Source organism: Choloepus didactylus, chromosome 1, assembly GCF_015220235.1.
Source record: "Choloepus didactylus isolate mChoDid1 chromosome 1, mChoDid1.pri, whole genome shotgun sequence".
Classification (NCBI taxonomy): domain Eukaryota; kingdom Metazoa; phylum Chordata; class Mammalia; order Pilosa; family Megalonychidae; genus Choloepus; species Choloepus didactylus.
Genome location: NC_051307.1, coordinates 191,944,535 through 191,956,784, shown reverse-complemented (window position 1 = coordinate 191,956,784; position 12,250 = coordinate 191,944,535). Strand labels below are relative to the sequence as shown.

Below are 12,250 nucleotides of genomic sequence, written 5' to 3'. Positions count from 1 at the left end.
ACTTTTTGCATATTTCTGTAAACTTGCAACTGCTCTAATAAAAAAAATTTTTTTTTAAATAAAGGGTGTTTGTTAAAGACTTGTTAACGAACATTGATCAGTAAAATAATTTTTTGGTTGGCAGCTAAAATGGATTTATAATTTCAGGTTGGTTAAATCTGTCCTTATTATTACATATTCATGAAAAGTTGACAAGAAACTATTTTCTTAAAGAGAGAAACTGAGCAACATGAGACATCAATAATATAGTTAGAATGACTGTCAAAATAGCTAATAGTTCTCCCCTTCCAAGATTTCCCTCCCAAGAGCTTACCTCAAATGAGGTACAAAAGAGTTTTGAAAACTGGTATCATATGTAAAGTATTAACATTAAATCTTTTTCTTTTCTTCTTCTTTTTTTTTTTTTAAGAAATAAAAATAGTTACTAAACCTTGGGGAAATGAGGAGTAATTGTAGCCAAGTGGTTAGGGCACAAATTCTAGAATCATTCTGCCTGGGCTGGAATCTCAGCTTTGCCACTTACTACCTCTGCCACTTACCAGCCCTGTGCCTTAATTTCCAACTATCTATAATAACAGATGTGAGTCCCAGTACTCACCTGAGGGTGGTTAGAAGGAACAAATGAATTAATATCTCTAAAGTGCAAAGAACAGTAACTGGCACAGAGTGAACCATATAATAAATGTTAGTATTGCTGTTGCTGACCTCATTTAAAACTTTTTCTAATTAGCTTTCTCAAGTACAGAACTCCCAGATTAAGAAGGAGATTACTCTTCTATCCCAATAAGATGAACCACTATAATCAGGATATTCTCCAAACTACAGTTCATGTATAAATCGGCTGCAATTCTTGGCTACTCATTCATTCAATGAACATTTACTGTGGGTTACAAGCTGGAGAGATGGGGATAAATTCGACCCAGTGTCAGTCCTCAAAGAAGCTCCCAGGTACTGATGGGGGAGCTGAGTCAAAACAAAGCTGACACCCATGACTGGATTTTAGAGCAGGCAAGAATTTTAGAGTTCATCTAATATCCAATTTATATGACCAATGAATAGCAAGTGCCACTATCAGTTTTCCTTTCCTTTTTTTTCCTTAAGCTTTTATTTTGAAATAATTTCAAAATTACAGGACAGTTGCAAAAGTAATATAAAACCCATCACCCTCCCCACCCCCACACCGCCAGATACCCAGATCCACTAATTTTAACATTTTGCCACTCTTGGTCTTCATTTCTGCCTTCCTTTCCTTTGCTCCTTTCTATCTTCCTTTCTCTCTCTCTCTCTGCCTATCTCCTAAACCTTTGAGAATAGGTTGCATACATCATGTTCCTTGAACACATTAAGTAGAGCCATGTATATTTCCTAAGAACAAGAATATTCTCTTAGGTAACCATCTCAAGTACAGTTATCAAGTTCAAGAAATTAAACATTAATATAGTTTATAGTCTATTTTCCAGATTTTTCATATGTCCCAATAATGACCTATTAAGCCCTTTCTCCTCTATTATTAGATCCCATCCAGGAGCATGTACTGCATTTAATTGCCATTGCCTCTTTAGCTCTTTAGATACGTTTTGTTGTTGTTGTTGTTGTTGTTGTTATTGTTAACTGTGGAAATATATATACAGCATAAGCTTTTCCATCTCAACCACCATCTATACCAGAACTTTCTCATGGTCACAGTCAGTTTTCCTCAGCATCTGGCTGAGCCATGTTTTCAAAACAATCCTGCCATGCTCATTTAAACAACTCATTACCAGCCCATTATTTAAATGAGACTTTTTAGTATCTCTCAGGTTTTCATAAATAAAGTAAATCTTCTCGTGGAAATCTTCTCATAAAATGCATTGGCTTTAGTGTGTGGTAATGAAGGTGTCAGGGATTGATTTTGGTGATGAATGCACAACTATGTGGTGGTACTGTGAACAACAGAATGTACGCTTTGTTTTGTATGACTGCGTGGTATGTGAATACATCTCAATAAAACGGATAAAAAAATGCATTGGCTTTAGAATGAATGGAGCACATGTTCACTTGGAATTTACTTACTTTGGTGAAAAAGTCAGCAATGTGCCACTTTTTGCCATACTGTTTAAAGACCTCAGTCATTGCTTCAATCATCACAGAACCAGTGCGGGGGTGCCGTAAAGCAACATGATCTATAAAGGAAAAACAAAAATAGGTTGCCCACTTTTCTCCTCTGTTTGCAGTCAACTTGGTCTTTTACCTACAGACAAAACCCAGACAATGACTTTGATCTGAGAATACAGAAACACTCTTGAATTAGCAGGAGGGTGCCTCAGGGCATACGAAACAAAAGCACAAGCAGGGGAGGCACCTGAGCCCCACCTCCCAGGGGCCAGGTGGCAGCAGCTGGACACCCCAGTGATCAACAGCACACAATCCCCTCAAGAGGGCATTCTCTATACATGCGGTTTTTAAATGGAAGTCTTCAAATGTATACAAAAATAGAAGATTATAACAACTCATTTCTCAGATTCAATAGTCCCCGTATCTTGCTGTATTTGCTTCATTTTCCCTTTTCCAATTTTTAAAATTTTTTATTGCTGGGCTATGCTATAGCATTTTAAGCAAGTTCCTGACATGTCATTTTACCCCTAAATACATCTGCGGAATTTACTTTGGAGTCCTCAAAAGTTTTAACAATTGAAATTATTTTTATTAGATTAAAAAACATGAAAAATGTCTGTTTAGTGTGGAAACTTGATGAGAATATCAGAATTGCAACCTGTCATAGAAATCTGGGTTGGAACCAGAAAAAAAAACAAATAAAAAATAAAAAAGCGAGGGGCTATCTGTTCTAGTCAGATATGCAAAGACATGCAAGTCAGATATCTAGTCAGATATGCCAGAATGCAAAACACCAGAGATGGATTGGCTTTTATAAAAGGGGGTTTATTTGCTTACACAGTTTATTTGCTTACACAGTTACAGTCTTAAGGTACCTTCACTGGAGGATGGCCAATGGTCTCCGGAAAACCTCTATTAGCTTGGAAGGCACGTGGCTGGTGTCTGCTCCAAAGTTCTGGTTTCAAAATGGCTTTCTCCCAGGATGTTCCTCTCTAGGCTGCAGTTCCTCAAAAATGTCACTCTTAGTTGCATGTTGGGATATTTGTCCTCAGCTTCTCTGGAGCAAGAGTCAGCTTTCAACAGCAGTCTTCAAACTATCTCTCATCTGCAGCTCCTGTGCTTTCTTCAAAGTGCCCCTCTTGGCTGTAGCAAGCTTGCTCCTTCTGTCTGATCTTATATAGTGCTCCAGAAATTTAATTCAGACCCACCCTGAATGGGTGGGCCAACACCTCCATGGAAGTTATCCAATCAGAGTCATCACCCACAGTTGGGTGGGGAGCATCTCCATGGAACACTCAAAGAATTACAATCTAATTAACACTGATAGGTCTGCCTACACAAGCTTACATCAAAGATAATGGCGTTTGGGGGACATAATACATTCAAACCAGCACAATATCTTTGCAACCTCAGGATAGGCAAAAGTTTCTTAGATAGAACAAAATACCCCCCAAACCATAAAAAAAGTGATAAATCGGACTTCATCAAAACTAAAAGTTTGCTTTCTAAAGACATTAAGAAAGTGAAAAGGCAAGTCACAGATAGGGAGAAAATATTTGTAACACATATCAGACAAAGAACTTTGTTCTAGTTTGCTAAGCTGCTGAAAGCAGATACCAAAGTATGTGTTGGCTTTAACTTAGCAGCTTATAAATCCACACCACAATGCAATACAATTACACACTCATTTAGATTGGATAAAGTTTTTAAAAGTAATTATTCCAAGTATTGGACTGGAACTCTCTCATACACTGTTGGTAGAAACATAAATGGTGCAACATATACCTACAATACAAACCAGTCATTCCACTCCTTGGTATTTACCCAAGAGAAACAAAAATATATATCCAAAGACTTGCATAATGAATGTCCATAGCAGCTTTATTCGGAATAGCCCAAAACATGAAACAACCCAAATGTCCAACAAGTGAATGGATAAACAAAATGTGGTATATCCATACAATGGAATGCTACTCAGCAATAAAAAGAATGAACTATTGTTGCAAAAAACAACATGACCAAATCTCAAAACTATTATGCAGAGTGGGAAAAAAAGCCTTACTTTATTATATCATATAATTCTATTTATATAAAATTCTAGAAAATGGAATCTAATCTATAGGAACAGATGGCAAATCTGTGGCTGCCTGGAGAAGGGGATGGACTATAACATGAGAAAACTTTTCAGAGTCATGGACATATTTGCTTATCTAGATTATGGTGACAGTGTCATGAGTGTATACTCAGGTTATATCTAATCAAATTGTATTACTTTAAATATGTGCAGTTTATTGTACTTCAATTATGCCTCAATAAAGTCATAAAAGATGGTATATATCTGTTTGGGGTGGAAACTATAGGAATTTCAATATTGCTCCCTCTTATAATAAATTAGGTTGGAACCACTACAGCATAAAGCTTGACAGTAGTAAAGAAATCAATTTAATAGACTGAAATCAGCATTTTAAAAAAATGGTATAGAATGGGATATAATAGAAAATATTAAATTGTATGAAATGTATTAAGGGCAAGTACTGTTTCATGAAACTAGTGTTTATGTTACATATATATTTATACTTTAATATAAATGCATGTGAGAGATCATAATGTATTATGCACTTCAATTCTAAGATGCATTTTTTTCACTTTAGCATCTCTAAAATCTAGATTGCTGTATAATTTGTGTGTCAGATTAACTGGTAGCTTCTTCGTTACAAAATAATGATACATTTTACTATTAGTGTATTAGATTCATTAAATTTGATAAAATAAAATAGGTATTTATTATTGTGGGTTATGGAAAATAACATTTGAAAGCCTCTAACCTAATAGTCTGTTATTTTTCTGAAGAATCATATACCACTGCTTTGAAAATAATCAGCGATGCTAAGTCCATGGCCACAGGTTAAGTCCTAAGCACAGATTCTAGACCAGAGGTATGATCTGATGAGTGAAAATGAGAACTTTAAATTCCGACTAAAAGCTAGCAAATGTTCACAGATTTACCAAACCAGGTAAAATAAAAGATTGTGAGGCCACACTGACTGGGATCCTCCCATCCCTTGCAATTCAATAATTTAAATCACTCTGGCCATGGAATATGGGCAATAATCACTCAAGGCTAATACAAACAGCCAATAAACAAATGAAAGCATGTTATACTTCATCAGTTGTCAGGGCAATGGATATATGAATAAGCTTCTCTTACATACACATTGACATGGTTATGTCAGAAACTAAGTGTGACCAACTCAAGGACTTATTGGGTTCAGGTAGCTGGTATAAAGGTGTAAAATGAGCTAGATATCAGAAATTTGAATTTTTGTGTGAAATCCCCCAATTCTTAAAAGCAGGTAACTAACTCAATTTTAAAATGTTTTAACTTCATTTTTTGAATAGATAAGACATTCATATGATTTGAAATTCAAGTTATAAAAGGAATATAGCCAAGTCTTCCTCCCTACCATTTGCCCCAGAGAAAACTAATAATTTCTGTTGTGCATCCTTTCAGATCTATTCTGTACATCATGTAGAAACTTATATATGTGAGTGTGTATCCATCACCACACCCCCCAACCCCTACACAAACAGTGATACATTATACAAGCTGTCCTAAAACCTGATTTTTCACCAGTTCCTCTTGGAGGTTGTTCCATATCAATACATAAAGAGCTTTTTCCTCCAGTTACATATGAAGTACCATAATTTATTTAACCAGTTGACTATGGATAAACATTTTGGTTGTTCATAATATCTTGCTATTATAAACAATATACAATGAATAACCTTGAAAACTCATCATTCAGACATGTACAAAAACATCTGGAAGGTAAACTCCTAGATGTGGAATTGTATATTTCTAATTTTGCTAGGTAATTGCCATTTGGTCCTCCAAAGAACTGACACCAATTTACAGTTTCATCAGTAATGAATAACAATATTCCCTAGTTCTCCAGTGTATATTAAACTTTTTGATCTCTATCAGTCTGATAGATGAAAAATGGTATTTCAATGTAGCTTCATTTACTTTTATGAGTAAGGTTGAACATCCTTTCCATGTTTAAGGTTGAGTTTCTTCTCTATGTTAACCGTCTTCCCTGGGAATTGTGGGACAATAGCCTGTGTCCATTTTTCCATTGGGTTATGGTCTTCTGCTTATTGAATTATGTATTAGGGAAATTAGCACCTACCTGTGTGTTTTACCAGCTCCCATTCCCCCATACAGAAACCAGTAATCTTTTTTTTTTTTTTTTTTTTTTAATTCTTAATTCAGTACACCTTTTAATTAACATTTAGCTTTGTACAGTAAGACTCGACATGCAAGAAGTAGTTGGCTGGAGCTGGCTCGGACCACTTGTGAGCACAATAGTAGGTTGCTAAATTTTAGGAATTTTGTAAACCAGTTCTGCACAGCCATCCTTGAAATCAGCTGGAGTGGGAGTATATTTTGCAAATCAGGGCTTTTTTTTCTTCTTTTTTTCAGTAGAGCCAGCTGTTAAGTTGTTTTTTTTTTTTATTATTAAATTCAGTTTTATTGAAATACATTCACTCACCATACAATCATCCATGGTATACAATCCACTGTCCACAGTATGATCACATAGTTATGCGTTCATCACCACAATCTATCTCTGAGCATTTTTCTTACATCAGAAAGAACCAGAACAAGAATAAAAAATAAAAATGAAAAAAAGAACACCCAAATCATCCCCCCCATCCCACCCCATTTGTCCTTTAGTTTTTATCCCCATTTTCCTACTCATCCATACAGTAGATAAAGGGGGTGTGATCCACAAGGTCTTCACAATCACACTGTCACCCCTTGTAATCTACATTATTATATAATTGTCTTCAGGAGTCCAGACTGCTGGGTTGGAGTTTGGTAGTTTCAGGAATTTACTTCTAGCTATTCCAATACATTAATACCTAAGAAGTGTTGTCTATGTAGTGCATAAGACTGTCCACCAGAGTGACCTCTCGACTCCATTTGAAATCTCTCAGCCACTGAAACTAATTCGTCTCATTTTGCATCCCCCTTTTGGTCAAGAAGATACTCAGTCCCACGATGCCGGGTCCACATTCATCCCCGGGAGTCATATTCTGCATTGCCAGGGAGATTTACAACCCTGGGAGTCAGGTCCCACGTAGGGGGGAGGGCAGCGAGTTCACCTGTCGAGGTGGCTCAGTTAGAGAGAGAGAGGGCCACATCTGAGCAACAAAGAGGTACTCAGGGGGAGACTCTTAGGCACAATTATATGTAAGTTTAGCCTCCTTTGCATTAACGAGCTTCATAAGGGCATGTCCCATGATCGAGGGCTCAGCACATCAAACAGCCAGTTCCAATGTTTGTGACAACATCAACACCAGTCCAGGTGAGGAAGTCCTACACTTCTGCACCTTTCCCCAGATCCTTGGGGCTGGGGAGGGGGAGGCTGTAAATATATTTTTTATTATCTGCCCAAATTACTCTGGGATGTGTCACTATTTTACTCCAGCCTATACTAACCTACCATATCTCACTTCCTATTCAAAGTTCCATGCAATTGTGGTGTTTGAACAAATCGACTGTAGAGTTGTACCGTTTAGAAAATTTACATCCTGTACCAAATAGATTATCTCTTCCCTTGGTCTCATATGGAAGTTGAAGTTTTAAAACACAGTCAGTTTCGACCTTTACCCTTTGGCCTGGCTTGCCCTGGTCTTATCCAGACCTGCTTCATTCATATCACTAATTGAGGTCTGGACTCTTTTTCAGCTTTTTTCTTTTTTTTCACAGTGGCTGTATGCACTAATACTGACATTCATATCTGCCGAGCTCTAGCTCTGAGTTTCAGGTGTCTCAGAGATACGCATTGTTCCAGAGACCAATCAGGTTATACGCTAAGGGATCAGCATCTCAAAGAGAAACCACTAATCTTAATCTTGTATTTACTATTCATGTTTTAGAAAAATTAATATAGTTTTAGCACATATACATGTATTCCTACACAATATACTGTGAGGTTTTGCTTGTTTGGGCTATTTTCTAGATAAGACAAAAGTCTACTATGACTTTTCTCACTTAATGATATATTTCTAAGATAGATACTTTTTACTGCATGTAGCTGTAGTTCCAACACCCTTGAACCCATGATTTTGTCTCCATCCCAAACTATTTTTTTCAAGACCCCCAATAACTTCCACATTTCTAAATCCAATGGTGAATTATCTGCTCACATTTTACTTGGCTGGTCAGCATCATCTCCCTCCTCCTTAAAACACTGCCTTCTTGAGGCTTCCAGGACACCATATTCTCTCAGTTCTCTTCCATATTGGTGGGTGCCCTTAAGTCTCCAGAGCTGATTTTTCTTCATCTCGACATCCTACACATGTTGGAGCAAGTCCTGGGATGTCATCTAGGCCTATGGCCTTAAATAACATTACACGCTGACAACTCCCAAATTTCTTTCTCCATTGCAGATGACACACCTGAACTCTGGACTTAAATAAGTGACTGCTACTTAACATGTCCACTGGGACAGCTAAGCTCACAGCCGAAATGGAACTCTTGATTCCCCATTCCTCTCAGAAGTCCCCTTCCTGCTTTCCCTGGAGTCTTCCCAATGGAGGAAAATGGCAAATTCTTTCATGCATTTGAAAAACCAGCCTAAAATAATGAGGAATTTCCCAGAAAATCTCTCAGTCTCAGGCAAACTGGGATGGTGGTCACCCAATCTCTTGTATACATGTGCAGGACATTCTTTAGGGCAGATATTGCCAAACTTTCTCAGTTCACAGTGCCTTTAATGTTTCAATCATTTTTTCGCGGTGCTCCTAGGTCAGAAGATCTGAGAGATTGGTTTATTAAGTAGTTAGGTCTAAACTTAGTATATTTATGTCCTAATAACTTAGTAGCTATGTGACAAAATACTCACAAATACTGAAAGAAAAATAATTTTTTTATTTCATTCTTAAATAACCACAACTACTTACTAATGGGATGTGTGCACCTGTCGGGCACCGCGTAACTTCTCAGCCGAAAAAAACACTATAGTAGTTGCTTTTTATCTCGGCAACCCCTGAAAACCCAGCTACCCAAAGATATGACATTAAAAGGAATGTGGTGTGCTCTAATTGTTAAAACTACCTTGAGCTAGTAGTACACATGCTGTCTGATGGAATTCAAGTATAGCAATGTGACTTGACTATGGCACCCCAGTTTGAGAACCACAGCACTAAGATACATATCCAGAAGTGAAATTGCTGGGTCATAGAATAAACATATTTTCAACTCTGGTAGTACTAATTTATTCTCATCAATGATAGATGAAGTTCCTGCTGCTCAAATCCCCACCATTGTTGGTACTGCTAGACCATTAATATAGTAGCTTCAAGAGGTAAAAATAGGTGACTATAAACATTTTAACACATGATGCAGTTTTTCTGCTTTGACGTAGGATACTTTAACACTCCAGCTCTTGATTAAATAAAAAAACTTTAATGTTATTCTGTAATTAATGGAAATCTTCAAGGCACCCTGTTCCTCCAAATGAGGGGTTGAAACCTGAGCTAGGAGCAGAAAGCAACCATGACAAACAAAGCTGGAGCGTGCCTAAGGAAAATACTGATATCAGCATAAAAGCCTTGAAGGTGTGGCTCAGAGGTAAGGGAGATGAATTTAAAATTCCTGCATTAACCCTGACACTCTGAAGGGAGCTAAGAAGGTCCTAGGTGAGTGGTAATTCTCTATAAAGGAAAATGCTCCCTATTTATGCTCCCAGGATTCCCACAGTTTAAGTTCAAACACATGAGCTACGAGTTCAAGCACACAAACAAGCTACCATAAGTGAGAGTGAACAGAAACAACCATATAGTGACCACCAAGGACTTCAGATACTGGAATTATTAGGTTCAAAATACAAAATAACTGTGCATGGAATGTTTAAAGAAATAAAAGATATAATCACGAGAAGGAATAAGCAAGGATACTTTCCAAATAATCAGCCAGATTTAGGTAAAAAAAAAAAAAAAAAAAAATGAATTGACCACTATAAATTTTCCCTAAAGGAATTTCTAAAGGATATACATTGAGAAGAAGAAAAATGAGCCCAGAAAAATGGTCTGAGATTCAAGAAAGAATAGAGAGCAAAGAAAATGATAAACACATGGGTAAAATCAACAATATTAAACTGTATAAAATAATTAGAATAGTGTTCTAATCTGTAGGGTTTTTAAAAAGGGATAGACCGGGGGCGGGGCAAGATGGCAGACTGGTGAGCTGTGTGTTTTGGTTGCTCCTCCAGGAGAGCAGGTAGGGGGCCGGGAGCTGCGTGGCCTGGACAAGCGCGGAGCAACTCTGTAACTTTGGGCATACTTCATATAACCCCTCATGAAAACGTGGAACTGCTGAGATCAGCGAAATCTGTAAGTTTTGCAGCCAGGGAACCCGTGCCCCTCTCTGCCAGGCTCAGTCCCGTGGGAGGAGGGGCTGTCAGCTCTGGGAAGGAGAAGGGAGAACGGCAGTGGCAGCCCCTTATCGGAAACTCATATCTGCTGATCCAAACTCCAACCATAGATAGACGGAGGACCAGACACCAGAGAATCTGGGAGCAGCCAGCCCAGCAGAGAGGAGACAGGCATAGAAAAAAAACAACACGAAAAACTCCAAAATAAAAGCGGAGGATTTTTGGAGTTCTGGTGAACATAGAAAGGGGAAGGGCAGAGCTCAGGCCGGAGCTCAGGCCCTGAGACGCATATGCAAATCCCGAAGAAAAGCTGATCTCTCTGCCCTGCGGACCTTTCCTTAATGGCCCTGGTTGCTTTGTCTCTTAGCATTTCAATAACCCATTAGATCTCTGAGGAGGGCCCGGTTTTTTTTTTTTTTTTTTTATCCTTTTTTATTTTTCTAAAACAATTACTCTAAGAAGCCCAATACAGAAAGCTTCAAAGACTTACAATTTGGGCAGGTCAAGTCAAGAGCAGAACTAGGAGAGCTCTGAGACAAAACGCAATAATCCAGTGGCTGAGAAAATTCACTAAACACCACAACTTCCCAAGAAAAGGGGGGTGTCCGCTCACAGCCATCATCCTGGTGGACAGGAAACACTCCTGCCCATCGCCAGCCCCATAGCCCAGAACTGCCCCAGACAACCCAGTGTGACGGAAGTGCTTCAAATAACAGGCACACACCACAAAACTGGGCGTGGACATTAGCCTTCCCTGCAACCTCAGCTGATTGTCCCAGAGTTGGGAAGGTAGAGCAGTGTGAATTAACAAAGCCCCATTCAGCCATCATTTCAGCAGACTGGGAGCCTCCCTACACAGCCCAGCAGCCCAGAACTGCCCTGGGGGGACAGCACTCACCTGTGACATAGCACAGTCATCCCTCAACAGAGGACCCGGGGTGCACGGCCTGGAAGAGGGGCCCACTTGCAAGTCTCAGGAGCAATACGCCAATACCAAGGACTTGTGGGTCAGTGGCAGAGACAAACTGTGGCAGGACTGAACTGAAGGATTAGACTATTGCAGCAGCTTTAAAACTCTACGACCACCAGGGAGATTTGATTGTTAGAGCCACCCCCCCTCCCTGACTGCCCAGAAACACGCCCCATATACAGGGCAGGCAACACCAACTACACACACAAGCTTGGTACACCAATTGGACCCCACAAAACTCACTCCCCCACTCACCAAAAAGGCTAAGCAAGGGAGAACTGGCTTGTGGAGAACAGGTGGCTCGTGGACGCCACCTGCTGGTTAGTTAGAGAAAGTGTACTCCACGAAGCTGTAGATCTGATAAATTAGAGATAAGGACTTCAATTGGTCTACACATCCTAAAAGAACCCTATCAAGTTCAGCAAATGCCACGAGGCCAAAAACAACAGAAAATTATAAAGCATATGAAAAAACCAGACGATATGGATAACCCAAGCCCAAGCACCCAAATCAAAAGAACAGAAGAGACACAGCACCTAGAGCAGCTACTCAAAGAACTAAAGATGAACAATGAGACCATAGTACGGGAGACAAAGGAAATCAAGAAGACCCTAGAAGAGCATAAAGAAGACATTGCAAGACTAAATAAACAAATGGACGATCTTATGGAAATTAAAGAAACTGTTGACCAAATTAAAAAGATTCTGGACACTCATAGTACAAGACTAGAGGAAGTTGAACA

General features: G+C 38.8%; 1 protein-coding gene across 1 annotated transcript in view; it reads right to left on the bottom strand.

Annotated features, from left to right (window-relative positions):
- LOC119543000 (caspase-14-like) overlaps positions 1-12,250 on the bottom strand; it is a 45,915-nt gene that overhangs the window by 3,076 nt on the left and 30,589 nt on the right. Inside the window, exon 6 of the mRNA XM_037847573.1 lies at positions 2,053-2,162. Within this exon, the coding sequence (XP_037703501.1) occupies positions 2,053-2,162 (110 nt within the window). The remainder of the gene's footprint in view (positions 1-2,052; positions 2,163-12,250) is intronic.